At 38.4% G+C, this 24,177-nt stretch overlaps 1 protein-coding gene across 1 annotated transcript in view; it reads left to right on the plus strand.

The window, feature by feature from the left end:
• The first annotated feature begins 325 nt into the window (after window positions 1-325).
• The window catches only part of LOC110174021 (protein sidekick-1-like), a 260,668-nt gene continuing 236,816 nt past the window's right edge, over window positions 326-24,177 (plus strand). The window contains 4 exon segments of the mRNA XM_020940057.2: window positions 326-419; window positions 626-782; window positions 14,030-14,136; window positions 18,837-18,984. Of these exon segments, the coding sequence (XP_020795716.2) occupies window positions 326-419; window positions 626-782; window positions 14,030-14,136; window positions 18,837-18,984 (506 nt within the window).

Below are 24,177 nucleotides of genomic sequence, written 5' to 3' on the forward strand. Positions count from 1 at the left end.
ACTGCGAACAGCACGCCTTCTGAGTTGTGTCACTTTAGACTTGCTGTGTTGTAACTGAGACACTAGAGTTCGCTTAGCGGCCTACATTTGTTGTGATTGGTATTTGCAACTGGATTTTGAGTTTATGCATTCTTTACTTTTTGCCTGTTAATTAAAAGGGTCATCTATTATTTACTATTTATTGTCTCTGTTACTTTCTTTCACCCCTAAGAACAGGTATGTCACAGGGTCGTAATGTGTTGTAATAGATCGATACATCCGTAAAGACTCAAAAACTTGGTTGAGACTCAAAAAACTTAGCACATAGGGAGCATAAAAAGTAGTTATGCTGCTGCAACTACCCAACTTTATACTGCGCCCCACAAAACACATCTTCGCTCATGGGTTGGAGCTCGACAAAAAGCTTGTGGAACACATGGGTGAGATTTGAGACGGCGCGACAATATTTCCAGATGCGTTATTGGCTGATGCGGAGACCTTAGATTTAGGCGTTTTTGATCAGAAAGCTATAAATGTACCTTTATTATCATTTGATTGATGGAAAACGTTAAAACCATTGCATGTAGATGTCCTTAGAAACTAAACCGTCTAAGTAATCGACTGATTTTTTTGTTTCTCATTGCAGAAGTGGCCCCGTACCTGCGCGGCACCACCCGTGTCCAGCAGGTGGTGCTGGAGGGGAACCGGCTGGTGCTGAGCTGCCTGGCCGGAGGGAGTTGGCCCCTGGAGTATCGCTGGAGCCTCAACGGGACCAACGTCACCGACTGGTCTCCTCAGTACAGGTCAGTCACGGAAGATCTACGTACTTTTGTCCTCATGGTACAGGTCAGTCATGGAGGTACTAGTCATGGAGGTTCTAGACACTCTGGTCGCCTTAGTACTGGTTAGTTATGGAAGTTCTACACACGTTGGTCTTCTCAGTACAGATCAGTCATAGAGGTTCTAGTCATGGAGGTTCTACACTCAGGTCTTCTCAGCACAGCCAGTCATGGAGGTTCTACACTCAAGTCTCCTCAGCACAGGTCAGTCATGGAGGTTCTACACTCAAGTCTCCTCAGCACAGGTCAGTCATGGAGGTTCTACACTCAAGTCTCCTCAGCACAGGTCAATCATGGAGGTTCTACACTCTGGTCTCCTCAGGACAGGTCAGTCATGGAGGTTCTACACTCTGGTCGCTTCATGATTAGTCATGGAAGTTCTAGTCATGGAGGTTCTACACTCTGGTTGCTTCATGATCAGTCATGGAGGTTCTAGTCATGTAGGTTCTACACTCTCTGGTCTCCTCAGTACGGGTCAGTCATGGAGGTTCTAGTCATGGAGGTTCTACACTCTGGTCTCCTCAGTACAGATCAGTGATGGAGGTTCTAGTTATGTAGGTTCTACACTCTGGTCTCCTCAGTACGGGTCAGTCATGGAGGTTCTACACTCTGGTCGATTCATGATTAGTCATGGAAGTTCTAGTCATGGAGGTTCTACACTCTGGCCTCCTCAGTACAGCTCAGTCATGGAGGTTCTAATCATGGAGGTTCTACACACTCTGGTCTCCTCAGTACAAGTCAGGTATGGAGGTTCTAGTCATGGAGGTTCTACACTCTGGTCTCCTCAGTACGGGTCAGTCATGGAGGTTCTAATCATGGAGGTTCTACACTCTGGTCTCCTCAGTACAAGTCAGGTATGGAGGTTCTAGTCATGGAGGTTCTACACTCTGGTCTCCTCAGTACAGGTCAGTCATGGAGGTTCTAGTCATGGAGGTTCCACACTCTGGTCTCCTCAGTACAGGTCAGTCATGGAGGTTTTATGCAAGTCTCAAATCGGAGTTATTTACCAAAGTTTGCTTTAGCCTGCCTATGTTTAAATTATTGCCAAAAACAGTACATCATTGTTGATCAGTTGGAGCCTTAGTTCACCATTAGAACCAAAAGTATTTTATTTGGAGTTTGCAAAGACAATTTCACAACTTTTATTTGTGTAAAATCTCCAAATCTAATCACCAGACACATTTGTACACAAGTCAGTTGACCTTGAGGTTTCTCTGCACAGATTTGTTTCTGTTTGTTCTGATTTCTACCAATTAAATGTGTTTTCACCAAGCTGCTGCCTCCACACCCTGGTCCTGGACAAAGTGGAAGAAAATTGATGATTTTCACAAACCTCAGGCCCATAATGAACTTAAAATATACATGTTTAAATAGTAAAAAAGATAGCATATAAGATGTAGTCTGTATACATAGTAAGTAATAAATTGCCATAGTAACATAGAAATAAAGAGAAACCAGAGATTAAGAGAGAGAGAGGGAAAGAAAGAGAGAGAACAAGAAAGAGAGAGAGTTATTATGCAGTAAATCCAGTATCAGTAGAGCTGTCCAAAGATTTGAAAATCAGATACTTATCACTACTAAGATACAAAAAGTGGAGTGTTAAAATCGACTCTAACAGAATCAATCATTTTCTCAGGGTTTATATGAGTCCAATTTGTTCTAGTGTTAATTTAATATTTTTGGTAATGTTAATTAAATAACACTGGACCAAACTTCCTGTTTAACCCTAAAATCAAGAGTTATATTAATGTTGGAGAGTAAACGGATAACACTTAATAGGGTTATCCTGATTTAACTAAACAACACACAGAGGTGTTTTATTTTTACACTTTATTTTAGTTAACTTAAAATGAAATTATGTACAAAACTGGTTCAAACTGGTCAAAGTGGTGGGTGGGAGATTCCAACTGAACACTAAGGGAAGTTAAATGAAAACAAGTTGAAGTTGAATTAAGTTCAACCATATAAACTCTGGCAAATATCCCCAACTTCAACCTCCATTTAACTTTCAAATAGTTAAAATAACACTTTTTATGTTAAAAACAACTCTGAAATATTTTACCCTGACATTTTAACCCTCCAGTTTTTGCTGTCTAGATATTCATTTGAATCTATAAAAAGTGTAATAATAATAAATCACACAGGACAAAATGTGACAACCATTGAACAGTTTTAGAATTATTTAGAACTTTAGCAGAACTAGTATAACGCCTCATGGTCATATAAGAAAGTACTATTATTTTGTGTTGAAAATGACAGTGTTTTGTCTAAAATAGAGCACTATTTAAAAGTAGTATATTACACAAAATTGACTCTTGTGAGCTTTGAGTTGTGTTCTGGAGTTGTGTTTTGTTTTCATCCAAGCATGTTTGAGTAACCCTTTACTATTAGTCTGTGTAAGGGCCAAACATTTGTGAAGCCAGATTGACTCTCTGCACACCTTTTTCCACCTTTTAAAATGCCTCAAATGTGAAAGAATCCACGGAGAGAGATCCAAGTGCAGTTAAAAAACTCTTACTGAGTATTCACATAATTGAGGACATACAAAATATACAGAAGGGGAACTTTAACAGTGAAAGGAGGTCAAAAATCAGTTTGGCCTCACTCCACTAGCCTGATTCATCAGCCGGTTTCACTCACACTCGCATCAGCCGTCTGACCTTGCACTGTTAGAATTCGTTTGCTTGACAGTAGGCGGGTACTTTTTTTCATTTAACCAATCGCCGCTATTTGGTCGTGACGTATGTAATGCGCCGCTAACTGGGCAACTGCTGTATTAAGCTTTTCCCAAATCCCGTAGGAAGAAGGACAATAACGTGTTTCCCCTTGATAAAATTCACCAAACATTCTCTTTATTCCAGCTTTAAATCCTCGATCTCAGAAATCATTGACAAAACAGAATATATGACTCTTCGCTGATTGGCTGGTGTCCGAACTCGTACCTCCAGGGGTTTTTGCGAACTGTCTATTGTATTTTGATTCCTGACCTAGTCACTGGCGAGAAATGAAATTGAGCAGAGGCACTACACTCCCATAGACCACAAAATAATACAAAAAACTTAAACTTATGATCAACATTAAGCAAATAATCAACAAATAATCATGTTAACCATAAAGAATTACCAAAAGTATCAAAAAGCATGCATTTTAAGTAAATATTAAATCAAACTAAATTAAAATAATTATCTCAGTAATGAAAAAATTACCAAACTGGGTAACAGTCTGTCTACATCTCCAAAGCCCAAAATGTTCTGTCCCACCTTGTGATGTCATGTAGTGGTAACGTTCAAGTCAACACCTACCTTTTACCTTTAGACTACGTTTACACTGAAACAAATTCACGTATCACCGTATCAGAAACGATCTGCATCCAGACACGTCATTTCTGTGTCTGCAAGTCTTCCCTATCCACACAGCTTTGAGCATATTCGTTTACGTTTTACAGAAATGAAACTTAAAACCACATGGCTCATTTGCATAAACTAAACGCTCAAAAAACAGTTCGCTATTGTGCGCTGATGCGGTTCAGCTTCTGTCAGATTAAAGGACACGACTCAGTGGATTATGAGTGTTCTTTCTGTGACAGAGGGGTGTTCTGCTGATAGTGAGTCTGTTCTGTGTTTCTATCACGTTGGAGATGGTTCATGTTAAACTTTTCAGAGATTATACATCTGCAGGTCGTACACACAGACTGTATATATGAATGGACATATATTCTAGCCTCTTACCGTCTTGGTGTTGAATTACTTCGCGACGCATAAACCTACATCAGTGTATCAGCGTTTTCAGGCGTCCACACAGTACCGAATCAGATCTGTACTCACATGAATTTGTGGGAGCTGGCAGCACCAAATCATTCCGTCTCTGAAACCGTTTTCAATCAGATTAGTGTGAACGAACACTACATCCACAACGAAAACGACTCGAATACGTACTAGTGTGGATGGGACTTTAGTTCAGTCGAGATTGGCAATTCCGGGACTGAAATTTTCCACATGATTCAAGTGAAGGTGCGTGGTGGTGTTTAAAAACGCAGTGGGACTCTTCCTGTATTACATGACTTCACAAGGTAGAACTAAAAGTGTTTTCTGTTTGAGAGAAGAACACAGAGTACATGAAACAAAACACAACTCCAGGTATGTTTTTAATGAGGAAACAACATTATAACATAGACGAGAAAATAGCGTGACATGGGCCCTTTAAACGATCGTATTGTGTATATAGCATAAAACCTTTTCTTTAGCATTGAAATAGAGTTTGAAGCTTTTGTTTTATGACACTACCGCCCCACATCAGCTTATATATAGGTCTCACAAAGCATTTATCTTGAACTTTTAACACTGGGTTGCTCATACTGACTCACCCCACAGTTTGCGAGAGCTAAACAAACCCATATTTTACCCTCTTCTCGGGCAGCTATGACAAATGTACTTCCGAGTGGAGCGAAGCCGAGGCAGCAGATTTCAGCAGATTGGGCAGTGTCCAGGAGGAGGCTACTACAGACAGACAGAACTGCTTAGTAACTTTACGCTCCCCGAGGCACCGCTGTTAAGAACGGTTATACGGCCAGCTGCTGTTAGGTACTCGTGGCGGGTTTAGGGACGAAACAAAATGTCCAATAATAGAAACAGAGAGTTTTGAAAGATCTTGGCTACATGTTTGAATTTTAAGGTTCACTGTGTAGGTTTTCCAGTGGAGGGTCCCAGTTTTCGCTTTGGAATGTTTCACAGTATGGGATTAAACCTTTCTATCTTCATGGAGACCAAACTAGGACCAAATTACTGGTCAGATCTGTGGAGAGGCGACCCCGCTCACAGTCAGAGGTATTTTTATAAAGCCATCTGTAATTGTATAAATGTAAGGTAGAGATGTTTAATGTCATACTGTGGAATAACATAGAAACAAGCAAATAAAGCTTTTTTTCAATGGCTTTGTCACATTTGCTGAAACTTTTCATAAATCTGACAAATTGTATGGGCACTTTTCAAAACTATTCACACACACACAAAAAAAATCTGAATGTTTGAAAAGGTTGTGAACAAAACTTTGTGAACAAAACAGAAAAGGACACAAAAAGGACACTTTGAGGCTAAAATAGAAACACAAAAGTGAAAAAATGCACAGCACACTCAGATGGCCGATGTCCAAAAGACTTTCCATTTCTTGCCCTGTGGTCCAGGGCAAGAGGGGTATCTGTTGGAGGCTTTTTTTGCTGAAATGTTATTTTAGAAACAGAGTGCTATGCATTTTTTCCACTTTTGTCATGGTGCTCCTTGTATTTGCACCTCTACAAGAAGTTTGGTGTGTGTTTTCTATTTTCTTTTCTTATTTCTTGTTTCTTATTTTATATTTTGTAAAGTTTGTAAAAGGACAGCACATATTAATGAACACTGAAAATGTAAATATGTAAAGATTATAGCCAACGTGGCTAATTTCCATCTTCAGTCCCTCGGCAGGTTGATGTAAAATCATCTACAGGACAAAGGAAAAGTACAGCAACGATCACAAAAGTACACAACACCAGCACACTCACTGTACACACAACACACTCACTATACATACAATTCATTTCAAACAGTTCATTTGAAGTTCAAAGTCAAGAGTTTAAGAGTTAAACCAAGAGTTAAACCAACAACCCCTCAAAATAAAAGAAAATGTAAATTGGTTAAACATGGTGACATATTTGACCATTGAACAACCACCGTTTTAAGGCTTTAGAAAATGCTGCCAATGTTGAAAGTTCTCGTATATGAGCAGGCACTGTGTTCCATGTTTGACCTGCTGGATAAGCAAAGGAGAATTGTCCAAAAGCACTTTTCCTAAACGGCACAGAGCAGTCGCCTCTAGAGCTGCTCTTGTTGTGCGATTCTGAATTTCTTTTGATAAAATAGAAACACAATCATCAGATTTATACACTGAAGGCCGTCACACACTACAGGATATTTTGGTCTTAAACGATTTTTAAACATGTGACAAAAAGCTGACACCACAAGACACAAGGAGAATTTTATGAGATTTTTAAATCTCCGATCGCAAAGACTGTAGCGGGATATGGCGGTGGACCACAAGCTTAAAGATGTGAGCATACTTGGCGTCAGCTGTTTCCTATCTAGAATAAAATGACTCGCTTTGAGACTCTTAAGTGTTCAAAAGATCAGAGCTCTGTACTTCTAGTTTAGACACAAGTCAAAACTGTGTTATTAATATCTGTGAAATGTGGTGCAATACTTCAGATACATGATTTTTAAAGCGTACAAGGTTGGCGATAAAGTACACGGGAAGTAGAGTAAATATTGGAGATACGCGTGAGGAACTGCTCTCTCCTTTTTACTTGGTGTCATTATTTGTGGAGGAGATCCTGCAGTTTAAATGTACGGCTTTACAAGAGGTGAGTAATAAAGTCGCCTCATTATTTTCGCTATTTACTTAGTTTGTATGTTGCGCCTCTGTGTCCGTCACGTCTGCCCCTGACACTCTGGTTATTGACTGTAGTGTTGCTGATGTTTGGTGGTTATGATCTGACAGAACAGCTCAGAATCACCCTGACAAAGTTGGGTCACACCTTCTTCTTTTCCTGTAGTGTGTGGCGGCCTTTGTCTCACCATCATCCAGACAGTCTCATCCAGTTTGAGAGTCAATGCTGTAAATACACAATTTAGTTTAGGAAAGAAAAAAGGTACACTTTTCAAATCTGCATTTTTTAGCAGTTGGTATCTGAACTGTATCAGCCTTGGGCTTCACAGTCTCTGAATGAAAACCTGGTTCGCACAGGTTTTCACGACATAAGTCTTTCACGTTGAGTTTCTAGTTCTTCTGTGTTTGTCAATAAAATCTCTTCATATTGTGATCCGTGTGTATTCAGTTTTGTCCTTTGTGTCTTCGCACTGTGGACTTTGAAAAGAGACTGTATTTTATAAGGACAGACTGACAGACTGTTTAAATATTTTTTTGGGAGATTTGATCTAAGAGTTAATGCTTGAAAATGGATATAAGGTTGTGAGAATATGGATTGAGAATTTGCTCCTTCACTGTCAGGTTTTGAAAGTTTGTGTTGAAATTTAGGCTTTAGTTTCTAAGTGATTGGAAAAAAAGAGTAAATAACTGGTTTTGGATTCACTGTAGAAAACCAAAGAAAACTGAGCTATGCGCTGGAACTCAATGGATAGTACAAAAAGGAGACATGTGTGAAACTGATGTTATCATACCTCAAAAAATATACCTCTTGTAGTTCACATTTTCATTGATTCAATAAAGCTGTTTTCTTCTGAATAGATAAAAACTTAAAAAGACTTAAAAGAATGTCTATCTTCAGAAAATAGACCCCTTGTTTCAACAGGTATGCTCCAATATGGGGAAATGGAGTTAGGACGTCATTTCGTGGCAGTGGAAGGAATTGCAATTCAATGAACAAGCCACAACCAGGTTTTGCAACTTCTTCCTGAAGTGCAAACAGAAGCATGCAGTTCCAGCGATCACAGTCTGAAAGCAGAGTTAGGCAGAAATGCTCAGATTTTGATTTATCGACTTAAAAAGAACTTTTACCCCTGTCGTCACAAAATTGGAAAATTCTAATTTTTATGAGACTTAAAAGAAGTGAACTTATTTAAAAATGTACTGTGCAACTTTCAGATTGGAGGAGCATAACTTGCTTGTTTCTATCATCATTGTTCTGCCTGGAATGAATCACAGTATGACATTAAACAGCTCTACTGTACATGTATTCAGTTACAGGCAGTTTTATTGTACAAAAATACCTTGAAAAAACAGGCATTCTGACTGAGCGGGGTCTCCTCTCCACAGATCTGACCTGTAACTTGGTCTGGGTTGGTCTCCATGAAGATAGAAAGGTTTAATGCCATACTGCGAAACATTCCAGACAAAGCAATAACATCTCCATGGAGAAAAGCATCGCCGGAAAAGTTACACTAGGCACTTTTAACAGAATTCATCAAACAATCATGAATAAAGCAAAAATACAACTTCAGGTATGTTTTTGATGAGAAAACAGTGTTATGACATGGTAAAAACTCAAAATGTGTTCTTTGAGGCTTAAGATAAAGATGAAGCTAGTTTTGCACATTGGTTTACTGTATTTTCCGCATTATTAGACGCGCTCTTAAGCCTCCAACCCCATCAAAAAACGGCCGCGCGCCCCATAATCCAGAGCGCCCTATACACGAATCCACTCGGGTGTCCCAGCACGACTTTAGTAAACTACAAAGCCGCACCACCCGCAGCGCACGCAAACACACACGGAGCAGACAGCGACCGTGCATCGAAAAACACCCGCAGCCACACTCATCACTCCACGCCGACGAGGAACGGAACGAAGGAACGAACCGAAAAAGCGAGTGCAATGTGCCACTTCTAGAAACAACTGAGTCACTGTGGCAATCCAGCGGTCCCAGACAGCACCCTCCCTAACAAACAAACAAAGTCCCACTGAGCCATCCAACTGTTGTGTTTCGTTTAAAGTCCGGTGTGGTTTATTTGTGAAAAAAGTTCGAAAATAGACCATTCTATGACAGTGCGCCTTATAATCCAGAGCGCCGAATAGTGCGGAAAATACGGTAGTGATGCGGTGAGCTTCTGTCTGGCTCTTGACTACGGTAGCTTCGACAATTCATCGAGTGGTGCGGTTTCGTAGTTTACCAAAGTCATACTAAAACATTTTGACAGATTTTTGAGTGCGTGTATCACATAAAATCAGTTCGAAGTCAGTCAGCACAACCAGGATTAATACATAAGGTGCAACAGATTATAATGCGCACTGTCGATTTTTGAGAAAACAGATTTTGAGTTCACCTTAAAGTCTGAAAAGTACAGTACATCACAATTATTATCAGTGAAATTGATTGATTTGAACTTTGTATCTGGTCTATATACTCTCCACAATATATTTTATTAGTCACAAAATATTCGTATTAAAAGTTATGTCCATTCTACTGGTTTAATTTGGTTTCTCCTTTAAAAATGTTCCAAAGTCAGACATAACGGCTTCATCATTTCTAATAACTGTAATTCTCGAAGCTGATTAAAACGTATCATGCCGCGAGTTTGCCCGTCCCTTTACACCTTTTGGAAAGACATGGACTTGTTGGACTGAAATTCCACATTTGGACCTGTACTTGAACGGTCTTTAGCTGTTGTTAAAATGGATAGTTAGGCACACAAAGATGATGCACCCGATTCCCATCCAATTCCGCGAGAACAGATGGGCTCTTTCATACGAATCAATGTGTTTCGGTTTTGTGTACACTGGCAGCACGCACCAACAGCCGGGGAGTTAAACCCTCAACCCCTTCTGGATTTCATAATGAGCCCCGTAGTGATGTCCGATCTGCTGTCCCCGTGTGTCAGCGTTTGCCAAATCCTCCATTAGACAAGCACGACGCAGCAAAAATAATCATAAAATTGGTGGTAACACATTGTTTGGCACGGGGGGTGCTCCTGGACATCTCCGCCCCCCCTTCTGGTGATTCAGGGCCCGGGACGAGTGGACCAGGCTCAGATCAAGGTCAGGGAGTCAGGAGAGGACACTTACGGACACGCTATTCCAAATCAGGAACGGCAACTGCAATTATTAAAGTGTTAATGATTTTCTAAAAGGATTATCAAGCATGAGTTAAATGGATTTACGAGGTTCTCACTCTTTTTCACTGACAAAATTTCTAAAGTTTTCCATGACTTTTTTATGACCTAAAGAGAATTTTCTATGTCTTTATGGCACCGACGTGTCAAACTTTTAGGGCTAAATATGAAATGTTAACCTTTTCCACTCACTTTATTGTTTGGTATTATAGTTTTTAACATTCAAAATACTGTCAGCGCATTTATTGTACTGTATTTTTTGGACTATAAGTCTCTCCGGAGTATAAGTCACACTAGCCAAAAAAAAAAAAAAAAGCATAATGAAGAATAAAAAAACATATATAAGACTATATATAAGTCGCACTATTGATTTATAAAATCAGAGATCAAGTTCTACTAATAACAATAGAACAGAGAACAACAGACTGTAAACGTCACATATGAACAGTTCTTCAGATAAATATAACATAAACAACAGAACAGAACAAGTTTACCAAACTCTCCATCTCACTCCAAATCACTAAATCCATTCAATTCTTCATCCTCGGTGTCACTTCTGAGCAATTCCGCGACCTCCGGAGGTAAACAGAGCGCCGCTTCCTCTTCTGCGTGGCACTGGAACTCAGCATCAGTTCCAGTTAGAATTATTCCGGCCTTTCTGAATCCCGACAGGATGGTTTCGGTGTCACTGAAGTCCAGGATTTGTCCATCCAAGTTGCATGATCAAAGTTTCATGGTGCATGCTCTCGGTGTCACAAGTTTCTCGCTCACTCCAAACTTTCTTTCTGCTGCTCGATTACCGTTTTCAGCTCCAGATTCCACGACTTGCAGTTTCTGTAAAATATGATTTTCTTTTTGGGGGCATTTGTGTTCAGTCTTCTCAGTCGTCTTTAAAAGTTTGTTTAAATTGGTACTGAAGTAATGGTTCGATCCACTGACATGATACAGACAGGACAGAGGCTCTTTCTATAGGAGACATGTGCAGTAGAGCCAAGTGACAGTGGTACAGGAGGAACAAGGAGCAGCAGATACTGACACACAAGACTAGAGCCTCTCGCAGCTGTCAGTGTGAACATTTTAATATATAAGTTTGTCTCATTTTTGGAGTTAAAACTTCTTGACGTATCGCGAAAATCATGTTTAGTACAAGATCAGAATGTTTGGTGTGTATAAGTGCTACTTTAAGAGCTGGTCCTTATATCCGTAGGTTGGTTAAATGTAATAATAAAACATTTCTGTGCAAATTTGACAGTTTTGCCATTGCCACATGAAAGCTTTTCTTTTTACCTTTTGTGTCTCCCTGAACATTTCATAACATTTTTGGCTGGTTTGAGATTAGCATGCAACAAAAACAAACAATAAGGTTGGTCTAAGAGTAATTTTCTAACTCCACTGGCAAGTTAGATTAGGAGAAAAAGTTAAATTAAAGTTTGGGGGAAAAAAAAAAAGTCTTGTATGTACTGTAAACTAATGAAAAGGTCTCAGATTAAAGGTGCATTGTGTAACTTTTCTGGTGGAGGGTCCGTCGAATGCTTTTCTCCGTGGAGACGTTGTTGCTTTGTTGGGAATATTTCACAGTGTGGCATTAAACCTTTCTATCTTCATGGAGACCAAACCAGACCAAGTCACAGCTCAGATCTGTGGAGAGTAGGGGAGTGCAAAAATATTGAAATATCGATATATCGTTTTGTTTAATGTGATGATACAGTATCGATATCGTGGGCTGCTGTATGGATATATCGCCAAGTGTATTTTTTGGTATATTTTAATAAATTATTTTCCAACTTTATTTCTATTGCACATTTCACAAACAAACAGTTTCCAAAGTGCTGCACAAATAGGCGAGTTTCAGCTGACGTCATTGTTATTAAAAGCCCGCGTTGCATGCTGGGAAATATTTTGGTCGGAGGCAAGAAACAGGATAGCGGTCAAACACAGTGCGTAACCTCGTGTATTTATCCCTGATAATGGTAAATTCCTGCTGCATTATCGGATGCACAAATAGAAGCACGGAAGAAGGAAAATGTCTTTTTCGTATTCTGAGTGAAAAGAACCGCTAACGGTGAATTAAATGACTTTCAAACATTCGCAGAGCAAACGTAGAAGATCCTAACAAACCGTGGACTCCAACAAGTTCAACAACACATCGAGACTCTTGGAGGTTTTCATCTTTTCTGCTGTGAATGGCCCAGGAGTTTCCACCAAGTCATTGTGGATATCGCCCAAGTGAATATTTGTCCAGGTAGTTGGCGATTCTGACCAGAAATTTGGTTTCGTTCACCTTTTGTAGGGGTTGAAAAGGGTGATTTGTCGTCCATTGATGCTTATGACCAATTTCTGGTCAAATGGTCTTGGGTCCTCTGCCGTTAGAGTGGATAAATAACCGGGATCAATACCCTTTACGTGTTTTCTCGCTCCGTCCGTCATGTTGAATTAGTGTTTCTTGCCGCTGACCAAAATAATTCCCAGCATGCAACGTGCGCTTTTGTCAACAATGAAACTCACCTATACATAATAATAACAATAATAAGATGATAAAATAAACTAGTAAAATAATACTAGTCTTAAAATAATAAAACCAGTAAAATAAAATAAAACCGGTAAAATAAAGTAAAAACAAAATCATAGAATAGAAATAAATAAACTAATAAATCAATAAAACCAATGAACACATAAAAATAAATAAAAAACGCAGAGTATTGTTTGTTTTGTTACAGCGCTACAGTTTTGTTGTTTGTTGAGAGGACGGAAACGTTTTTATGCGACACATTTGAAATTTTCACTGTGTTTCATATGAACGTTGCACAAGAAGTAGTTTAACAAAGACTTTTAATATCACAGCCACGATTTGGCCTTTCTTTTTTATTCAACCATATCGATTTGTTTTAAAATATATTGAATCGAATTGAAAGTGCACTGTATCGAGGTATGTACCGTATCGGCAACTTCGTAATGATATCCAGCCCTAGTTTTGCTGAGTAAAATGGGTGTTTTTCATAATAACTTTGCACATACTTCATAGATATTCAGTATCACAGTCACAGTTTAGCCCAAACATGTTAAACTCAGGCCCGGGGGGGACAAATTCTGACCACGATATAATTATATTTGGCCTGCGAGATTATATAAAATATGTATTAGAGCTGGACCGCCGGCTACAGATAAACTACATTATTTATTTAAAATGTTGTTATTATTTTATATTATGCTTGTTCTGGATTCAATGTTAAAGCAAAACTATTATTAAACATTTATTTTAATAAGAAAAGGTTTAACATTACATATTTGGCCCACCACTTAGTCCCAGTTTTTAATTTTGGCCCTCTGTGAATTTGAGTTTGACACCCCTGATTTAGCCTTTTATTCACTGTACTGTATTGAATCGATTTGAAATATGTATCGAATGTATGTATCGAAAAACATATCGTATCAAGGCCTGTGGATAGAGGTATGTATCGTATCGGCAACTTCTATATGATACCAGGCCCTAGTGGAGAGACGACCCTGCTCACAGTCAGAATGCCTGTTTTTCTAGGTATTTTTTATAAATTTAAGGGTGTTGTTTGTTTTGATCACGACCTTTGACCCTGACCTGGTGCATGTATATGTGTGTTCCGCAGGTTGTCCATAGAGCGGATGCAGCGCTCGGACGCAGGCTTGTACCAGTGTGCGGTGAGGAACCGGATGGGAGCGCTCGTACACTGGAAGACTCAAGTACACGTAGCCTGTGAGTACTCTGTGGATGCCGTCCTTACACCAGAGTCTCATTTACCATCAGCCAGTCCGACGCACGTCACAACAGATGGAAGTGTCCCTCTGTAGGTTTGCAGAACTTCGGGTTAATGGTTTTCTGTGGCAAAATGTTTCTGAAAATGTCTCGCCTACTCTCCACCAGCTTCATAAATCTGCCCCATCACCAAATCTTCAACCAACAAGGTCCACAAAGGATAAACATTCGAACATGATGAAGAATTTATCCACAACTATCAAGATAAAAAAGACAAAAAGAGTCGACGCATTAGCGAACTACTGAGCAAAACTAACAGGGAGCGTGCCTATGTTCCCTCATTTCTACGTTTTTTGTTTTTTTTTTTTCAAAATAAGGCTCTATGTTCCCACATTTCCTTTATCATCAGTTTACATCAGATTTTATCCCCATTTCTCCCACTTTGGTCGTCAATTACACCTGACCTATTCTCCAGCAGCAGTTGACTACAGTTGTGATGTAGAGGTCATGGTGCAAAGGATCTAAGGTTGAAATGACTCTGAATCATCCCTTTAAATGCAGTATAAAAAAAAAAAAATGACTTGACTTAGAGTTTCATTTTGAGAAAAAGCTTAGAAATAAAGGAACATAGGGCTGAACCCAACTAATGTTATGGTCATGAATAAAACATAAGTAACTTGTTCACTCAGATTGATTCTACAATTTAAATTAAAAATCAATTTCATGATGTCAATATTAGCACAGATCATTTCAGTACGTGAGGCCCAACTCCCCTGGGAGGTGCCAAAGAGCCACTGGGAAGAGTCCATCCAGACACTCCGTCCTGGTTCAGTTCTAGTCTAGTCCTGGTTTAGTCCTGGTTTAGTCCTGGTTTAGACCTGGTTTAGTCCTGGTTTAGACCTGGTTTTAGACCTGGTTTAGACCTGGTTTAGTCCTGGTTTAGTCCTGGTTTAGACCTGGTTTAGTCCTGGTTTAGTCCTGGTTTAGACCTGGTTTAGTCCTGGTTTAGACCCTGGTTTAGTCCTGGTTTAGTCCTGGTTTAGACCTGGTTTAGTCCTGGTTTAGTCCTGGTTTAGACCTGGTTTAGTCCTGGTTTAGACCTGGTTTAGTCCTGGTTTAGTCCTGGTTTAGACCTGGTTTTAGTCCTGGTTTAGACCTGGTTTAGTCCTGGTTTAGTCCTGGTTTAGACCTGGTTTAGTCCTGGTTTAGACCTGGTTTAGTCCTGGTTTAGTCCTGGTTTAGACCTGGTGTCCTATATGTTCAGTGATGTTAAAAGTCGCCTTAATTAGGCTGCATGAAGTTGGAAATTATTTACTGTTGCAAAAATTTCGTTCATGAATCCTTTATGAATCCACTATTAAAAATATAAATACATATGAAAGACAATGTTAAAAAAATATATATATATTATCAGTTGTTGAAACCCATCACTGCAGGAACATAAAAGATGTATTTAGTTCAAAGGCCTGTGTGGGGTAAGGCAGGCGGAGGATGGGATTTTGGGCAAGTTGGTCTAAGGGGAGGCTCACATTCACCCAATTTGAAAACCCCTGGCGTAGATGGATAAATTTGTGCAGTTCAAATTTGAAACATCCCTAAGATACCAAGACATTAGTTTTGTTCAGTAGTTCACTAATGCGTCATCGTTGTTCACCTTTAACCTTTCGTCTTTCTTCCCTTGATAGTTGAGGATACATTTTTCACAGAAGAATATTTATCCTTTGTGAAGCTTGTTGGTTGAAGATTTGGTGATGGGGCAGATTTATGAAGCTGATTTCCACAGACATTTTGCCATAGAAAACCATTTACCGCTTACCGCTTCTGGCCGTTGTGAAAAAGGTCAATTTAAAATCAAAATTGCAGCACCATTTCAAAGGAACGACTAGAACATCTCAAACTGTGTAGAAGCAAAAAGGAAAAGTTCAGCTTTGAGGGAATATATGACACAACATTGACTTTAGTTAACTTTAAAACATGTTACTTCATCGAAAACATACCTGGAGTTGTGTTTTGTTTCATTCACACATGTTTGAGTAATTTGTCTGCATCTCTAGTTTTCAAGTTAACAGCTCCTTTTACCTTTTGTTCAGTAGAGGTTGAAAATTCCAGTTTTCTGTGTGGTCACATTTCGGGTAAACGGTCGCATTTTTATACAGCACTTTTCCACCTTCGAGGGATTCAAAGCACTTTACATCAAGAAACCATTCACCCATTCACACACACGTTCATACACCAGTGTACACAGACAAAAAAATAAAATAAAAATACCGCGAGTAAATCAAAATATCAAAACTGAGGGAAGTACGAGAAAAGTGGAAATGTCTCAGAAAAAGGCGGCAAGTAATGCACAGCTGACTAACCTCACGCAACTTGTAAACGAAATGAAACTGTTAAAAGATTTGATCACAAAAAAGACAAGACCGGTCTCTGTGTGAAACCTCGCTCGTAGGCCAAAGCTCTTGCGGATGGCACAAATGTTACCGAGGACGCGGGGACTGAAGATTTGCAGATTCTGGAGAGGTAAGTGCTGCGATTTGTTGCGTAAAAGGACATACATCTGGAAGAAAGAAATACTGCAGCATGTCACGCTTTTTCACGGAGGGACAAGACAAAGCTGCCAATTATTTTGCATTTTGTAAATCGCAAGTACAAAATGGATCTTCTGCAGCAAGGGAAGAAGTAAAGGATCTGAGGTTTATGTGAATGAACATCTCAGAAAAAAGAACAGCCGAGATTGTACGGAATCTGTGTGTCATTTGTTCATTTGTTTTTCGAAATATAATCAAAAATAAGAAACCGAAAAACCAACAATTTGCTTCATTATTTGTTTCCAAAACCAAAATGAAAAAAACAAAAAACAAAAAAAACAGATAATGATTCTTTTGTTTTGTTTTGTCTTGTTTTGTTTTTTCCCCCTTCAGTTTTAGATTTTGTGTTTAAATTAATAATGGATTTTTTTTAATTTTTTTTAAAAATTAATAAATAATTTTTTGTAATGATGGAAAAAAAAAAACTAAAAAACAATAACAGGCGTTTCCCGTTTCCGTGATTGTAAATTGTAAATGCTGGACTTTCGCGCCGCATATGGGCTGAATCAGGACTAAAACAGGACTGAACCTGAACTAAAACAGGACTAAACCAGGTCTAAACCAGTTCTGGTTCTGTCCTGGTTCAGTCCTGGTTTAGTCTTGGTTCAGTTTGTATGTGGCACAAAAGTCCGACATCGCAGTTTAAGTCAGTTATCGTTTTTTTTTTCCATTATTCATTTAAACACAAAATCAAAAACTGAAAAACGAATCATTATCCGTTTTTTCATTTCAGTTTTGGACACAAACTGTTCCACCTTGTGATGTCATGTTTTAATACAGGTGCTCCGCTGTGTTTTTAAACTCCACACACCTTCAACAGAATCATCTGGATGATTGCAGCCCTGGAATTGCCAACGTCTACAGAGATGTTAACATGAAAACTACTGCTTCATGACATCACAAGGAGCATTTTGAGCTTTGGAGATGTCGAAAAACTAATAATAAAGAATTACTCAAATGTGTGTGAATGAAACAAAACACAACTCCAGGTCTGTTTCTGAGGAGGTAAATTTATGACGTGATAAAGTTCACGTGTGGCTTTTATAGTATCGATACCTGCTCAAATGAGTATATAGTTTCAATACAAGTTTCAGTATTGATTAATATCTGAAGGAATAAGGTTGATCAAACTATCAACCTTATTTTTCAAGGCTTTTAACACATTTTTATAGGTTATTGCCATGAATAGAATTGAAGGATGTCAATAAAAAAGCATTGCGTGTTTTGTTTTTAATGAAAGATGAGGGCAGGATTCAATATCTTTTCTCTCCCCATTCATTTTTAAGCTCAACTATAATTTCTTTGTGTGTTTATTGAATAAATAAATAACTTATAAATACTGACCAACTTGAAATAAATATATGAAAACAATGGGGCCAGGAATAATATGTGCTCTAAATACCACCACAAAGTTTGTAAAAATCGTCAAAATTTTCATTCTAACAGTCCTCAATATATTTTTTTCGATTCAAAGTAAAAGTAAAAAGATATTTTATTTACAGTGCTATTTAATACTTTTGTACTTATTACCTAGAGTTAGAAAGTAGTTTAAAAGTCACAATAAGAGTGACAAAAGTAAAAGTATTCATTCTTTACAGATAACTCTTCACTTAACTTCAACTATAATGTTGAAGTAGAAGTTTTAACCACTCTTACCAGAATACTTTATTATTAGTCTGTCTACATTTGCAAAGCTCAAAATGCTCTGTTCCACCTTGTGATGTCATGAAGGGGTAGTTTTCAAGTTATCAGATACCTTTAGTAGTAGTTTAGTTTAGTTCAGTAGAGATTGGCAATTCCAGGGCTGAAATTATCCAAATGATTCCAGGTGTATGGGGTTTAAAAACACACGAAGGACTTCCTGTATTACCACATGACATCACAAGGTGGAACAGAGTGTTTCGTCTTGAGAAAACACAACCTAAATGTGCAGCGTTTGTGTGTTAAATGTGGGAATGAAACAAAATCAAGCTTCAGACATGGTTTGATGAGGAAACAACATTATAACATAGAACGGAAAATAAAGTAACATGAGCCCCTTTAATTTTTGGTAAATATATATAACTTTAGTTGGATGTACTCTATTCACTTTTTCATATTTTGCCTTTCCAGATTTGGGGAACTACTCGGGTGAGGACCAGAGAAAGACAGTTACCCAGGGCAGAGCCACAGTGCTCAGCCCTCCTCCTCTGGCTTCGTACCCCCAACCTGTGGTCACATGGTACAAGGATGGACAGAAGATCATCCCCAACAACAGACTGTAAGCGCTTGTGTTCTAATTTGCTGAAATTATTATTCTGAATTTCAAAATCTGATATTAGGCAGGGCAACTGTTACTGTTATTAGCACAGGGTTCCCACGGTCATGGAAATTGAACATGTCATTTTCCAGGCCTGAAAATGTCATTGAATTTCGTAAATTCAGTGAAAGTTTTGGAAAAGTCATGGAATTTTAGTATCTCTTTCACACAACTACAGCGTTCTGTTAAGTTCTCATAAGTATATGTTGAGGAAAACAACCTTTTCTTCACATGTTTGTTAGTTTCTGCTTAGAGAAAAATTACACTTGAAACAGAAATAAAGTTCAGATAATTTTACTCCAATATTAGAAAGTCATACTTGTACAAGGAGTCTGTGCTGACATTCCCATACAGATACTCGATGTTTTACGCCTATACAGTGTCTTTTATACACAAACTATAGTGGGAGGTGACCGTGGTTTAGATCAGGGGTGTCAGACTCATTTTGGTTCGGGGGCCGTATCCAACCTACTTTGGTCCTAAAGGGGTCGGATCAGAAAACTCATGGCATATATCCCCCAAAAAGAGCAATAAGTTCAAATATTTGTGCAGAGAAACACAAATCTATTACAGAAATCTTATTTTAATTGATGAACTCTTTCTTTTACAAAATATTATAATATTATGAACAACCTGAAACTTTCAAGAAAAATGCAATTTCAACACAATGTTTTAACATGAACTTGTATGTAAACAGGAATAAGTCCATTTCTCTTGGAAAATCCTGCACTCGGCTCCACTTTACTCATGTTGGACATTTTTCTGATGAGGGTGTCACGGTCAACAGTCAAAACGATCGTCCTTTAAGAGCGTTTGGAAAGAGACAAGTCTTCATTTGTGCTGCTCTGGTGGGAGGGGCCACGTACAGAGAGCACTGGAGACGCTGCTATGTTAAGCGATGCAGAAAATTACCAATATTTTAATAAAAAATATAATTAAAATATTGGCAACATTTTATAATAACTACACCTTATTTAGCCTTAATAAAGCATGAACAAAGGCTTAATTAATAATGAACAAAGACTTAATTAATAATGATTCACGCTTAGTAACTACTTAATTACTAACTTAATTCACACTTGCACTTAGTTTGCCTGTGCTGTAAATAGTTACTCATCATTATTTCATACTTAATTACTCATGAACTAACCATTTGAGCATTTATTAATCATTAGTAAGATATGAGAGAATGATTTACTAATAATGCAAAGCAATGATCATTCAGGCAGCTGTTATCTGTTAAGTTTTTTTGAGAGCTTTTCTAATGTGAAGACGAATTATGCTTTGTTAAGCATTTACTAAGTGTGAATCATTATTAATTAAGTCTTTGTTCATGCTTTATTAAGGCTAAGTAAGGTGAAGTTATTATAAAGTGTTACCAAAATATTTTACTAGAAAATCAGCCGAGGGCCAGATTAAAGGTCTTGCAGGGCTGGATCTGGCCCCCGGGCCTTATGTTTGACACAAGTGGTTTAGACTTAGCGCCTCTTCGTTGGTGCACAGGTCAGCCAGGGCTCTTGGCACGTTGCACAGTCCAATCAGACTCCAGCCGTGGTGTTATCTGGTTAACAAGTCATCATCATCCCTATCAGTAGTTCTTCTCTTATTTAGTTAGTTTGCTATTAGATAAATTGAAATATCCTGCATTTATCTGGACTTAAATCCATGAGTCTCACAGCTGTGATCAGAGCCTTTATCTTCAAATGACCTCGATACAATACTGAACTATACAAGTGATTATAAAAAAGAGCTAAGCCTAGTTATTTATCCTATTATGTTATTATGATTTTTCCAAACATTTGTGCCTTTTGTTGAAAAGAGCCGTGAATAAATGCACTGACAGGATTTTGAATATTACCGTATTTTCCGCACTATTAGGCGCTCTGGATTATAAGACGCACTGTCATTAAATGGTCTATTTTTGAACTTTTTTCACAAATAAACCGCACCAGACTTTAAAGGAAACACAACAGTTGGATGGGTCAGTGAGACTTTGTTTGTGGCGTTCACGGTGACTCTGGGCTTTGTTCAGTTGTGGTGTGTAGGGAGGGTGTGTCTGGGACCGCTGGATTGTCAGCGTGTTCACAGTGACCCAGTTGGTCAGTTGTGTGTAGAAGTGGCACATTGCACTCACTTTTTCGGTTTGTTCCTTCGTTCCGTTCCTCGTCAGCGTGGAGTGATGAGCGTGGCTGCAGGTGGTGAGGCTTTGTAGTTTACTGAAGTCGTGCTGGGACACCCGAGTGGATTTGTGTATAGGGCGCTGTGGATTGTGAGGCATGCACAGTGTTGGGAAGGTTACTTTTAAAATGTTTTCCCCTACAGATTACAGATTACATACCCCAAAATGTAGTTTGTAACACAATCCATTAAATTACTTAAAGTGAGTAACGTAATCTGAATACTTTGGATTACTTGATATTGTCATGCTTTTTAAAACTACATGAATGTAACAACCACATCCTGAAAATTCTTGTTTGTTCTCTTCAAATTGTCTGTTGAGCCCAAGTCTCCATGAACAGACTTTTGTTTACTGTAGAGAAGCAAAGACGAGGATCTTAACATAAGATGTTTGTCTGCTAAAAGAAAATAAAAAGTCCAGTCTTTCCTTAACCAGATTAAATATTATTATTTATATATGAGATCACCTTAAATTATGTCCACCTACTGTTAGGTGTCATACTGTTTAGTCCTGGTTTAGACCTGGTTTTAGTCCTAGTTTTAGTCCTGGTTTTTGTCCTGGTTTAGTCCTGGTTTAGACCTGGTTTTAGTCCTGGTTTAGTCCTGGTTTAGACCTGGTTTTAGTCCTAGTTTTAGTCCTGGTTTAGTCCTGGTTTTCATCCTGGTTTAGTCCTGGTTTAGACCTGGTTTTAGTCCTGGTTTAGACCTGGTTTTAGTCCTGGTTTTAGTCCTGGTTTAGCCCAAAATGTGAAAACTCATGGAAACAGTAACTGTAACTGAATACAGTTACAGTACAGTACTCATAATTTGTACTCTGATTACATAACGCTGTTACTCCCCAACACTGGGCACACAGTCGTTTTTCTGGTGGGGTTGGAGGCTTTAAAGCGCGCCCTATAGCCCGGAAAATACAGTCAACTATAACACCAAACCATAAGGTGAGTGGAAAGAGTTCACATTTCATATTTAGTCCTAAAAGTTTGATTAATTCTCCACATGTAGGTGCCGTAAAGTCATGGAAAATTCACTTTTAGTCATAAAAAAGTCATGGAAAAGTTCTGAAGAGTGGGAACCCAATAGAGATATTTTTGAACAAAACTAGTGACTTTTTTGTCTAAATGAAATTCAAACCAGTAAGCGACCTAACTAATCCAAAATTATTCAGCAAATCTAGTGATCATAATAATCACTGGTAGCAGCTCTGTAATATTTGCCATCAGGGACACCTCTGGTTTGTCAGGATCAAAACAAATGTGGCTGCTTAAGGAAAAAAAGAAAGCGAAAAAAAAAAAAAGTACGAGTCTCGTTACCAGTGAATCTCCCTTACTTCAGACATGTGTGATTGACAGGTGGATTGGCCAGGGATCAGGGACCAGCATGATCTGTCCAAAAAATATCACAGGGGGCTGAAAAACATTGTGAATTTCTGCAGAAACACTCTGTTACTCTGTGCTGAGATGAGATTTTATTTTATTTGTAAATGATATTTGTTCACAAGCGTCACTAAAAAAAGGACTGTGACTGCAGGATCACATTTGGTGAGGCTCTAGAGAGAGGGCACGAGGACCAAACTGAAACCTCTCTGAATAAAAAAAAGAACTAGATTTACCTTTTACCAGTCAGGACAGGCGGGAATGAGTGAGTGTGACCGGGGGAGAGAGGAGATCAGCGGGTTTAAAGTGAGATGGGAAGCAGGCGTCGGTTTGCACTGGAATGGGGGGGACATGTCACAACTAATATTTGGGGAAGACCAAATAGTCCCAACCAATATTTACCATTTTATAAACAAAAATATAAATGTATTCTTTCTTTTTTTTTCCAACTTTGTTTATTGAACATTTTTAACATTAACAAACAAACAGAGTGCACTGTATTGAATAATACCATTATAGATATGACAGTAGAGAGGACACATCTGAATGTCAACACCCCCAACCCCCACCCACTGGACAAACAACCCAAAATTAAAACAAATAATAATATCTGATCTAAACCAGTAAACCAGGTGTAAACCAGGTCTAAAACCAGGAATAAAACCAGGTCTAAACTAGATCTAAACCAGGACTAAACCAGGACTAAAACCAGGTCTAAATTAGCTCTAAACCTGATCTAAACCAGGTGTAAACAAGGTGTAAACCAGGTCTAAAACCAGAAATAAAACCAGGTCTAAACTAGATCTAAACCAGGACTAAACCAGGACTAAACCAGGACTAAAACCAGGTCTAAAACCAAGTCTAAAACCAGGACTAAAACCAGGTCTAAATTAGCTCTAAACCTGATCTAAACCAGGTGTAAACCAGGTCTAAAACCAGGACTAAAACAGGATTTAACAGGACTAAATCATGCTGCGTGGACGTGTCTCCTCTTCTTCTATCAATAATATTTTTAATACAGTTAAGTAAAGACTGGGCTTTTTATTTTCTTTTATCAGACAAAACATCTTATGTTGCGATATCTTAGTCTTTGCTTCTCTACAGAAAATCAAGTAATCCAAAGTATTCAGATTACATTACTCACTTTAAGTAATTTAATGGATTACGTTACAAACTACATTTTGGGGTATGTAATATGTAATCTGTAGGGGAATACATTTTAAAAGTAACTTTCCCAACACTGATCCCGGACCTGAAATTAACGAAAAAGATGACAATAGACAAGTGTTCAAAAGATGAAAATATGCCATCAGTATACAGATCACCAATTGACCTAATCCCATTGTTATTCCAGATTTTAAATGCTAAATCTCCATTAGACTCAAAAGTAAAATTTCCAATAACACTGATGTCAGGGTGGTAGGACTCAAGAGGCAAAAATATAAATTTATTCTGATATTTTTCCAATAGTAAATTTTCTCAATAGTATTAAATGAACACGTTTTAGTTCACATTTTGTTTATTAGACGTTCTGAGATGTATTCAGTGATATGACGACAGGGTTACACCTGCCGCTGTTTCATTGGCTGCAACAGAGTGATGT

The sequence above is a fragment of the Boleophthalmus pectinirostris genome, unplaced genomic scaffold, assembly GCF_026225935.1.
Source record: "Boleophthalmus pectinirostris isolate CB_2022bp ecotype Guang Dong unplaced genomic scaffold, ASM2622593v1 HiC_scaffold_22, whole genome shotgun sequence".
Lineage (NCBI taxonomy): Eukaryota > Metazoa > Chordata > Actinopteri > Gobiiformes > Gobiidae > Boleophthalmus > Boleophthalmus pectinirostris.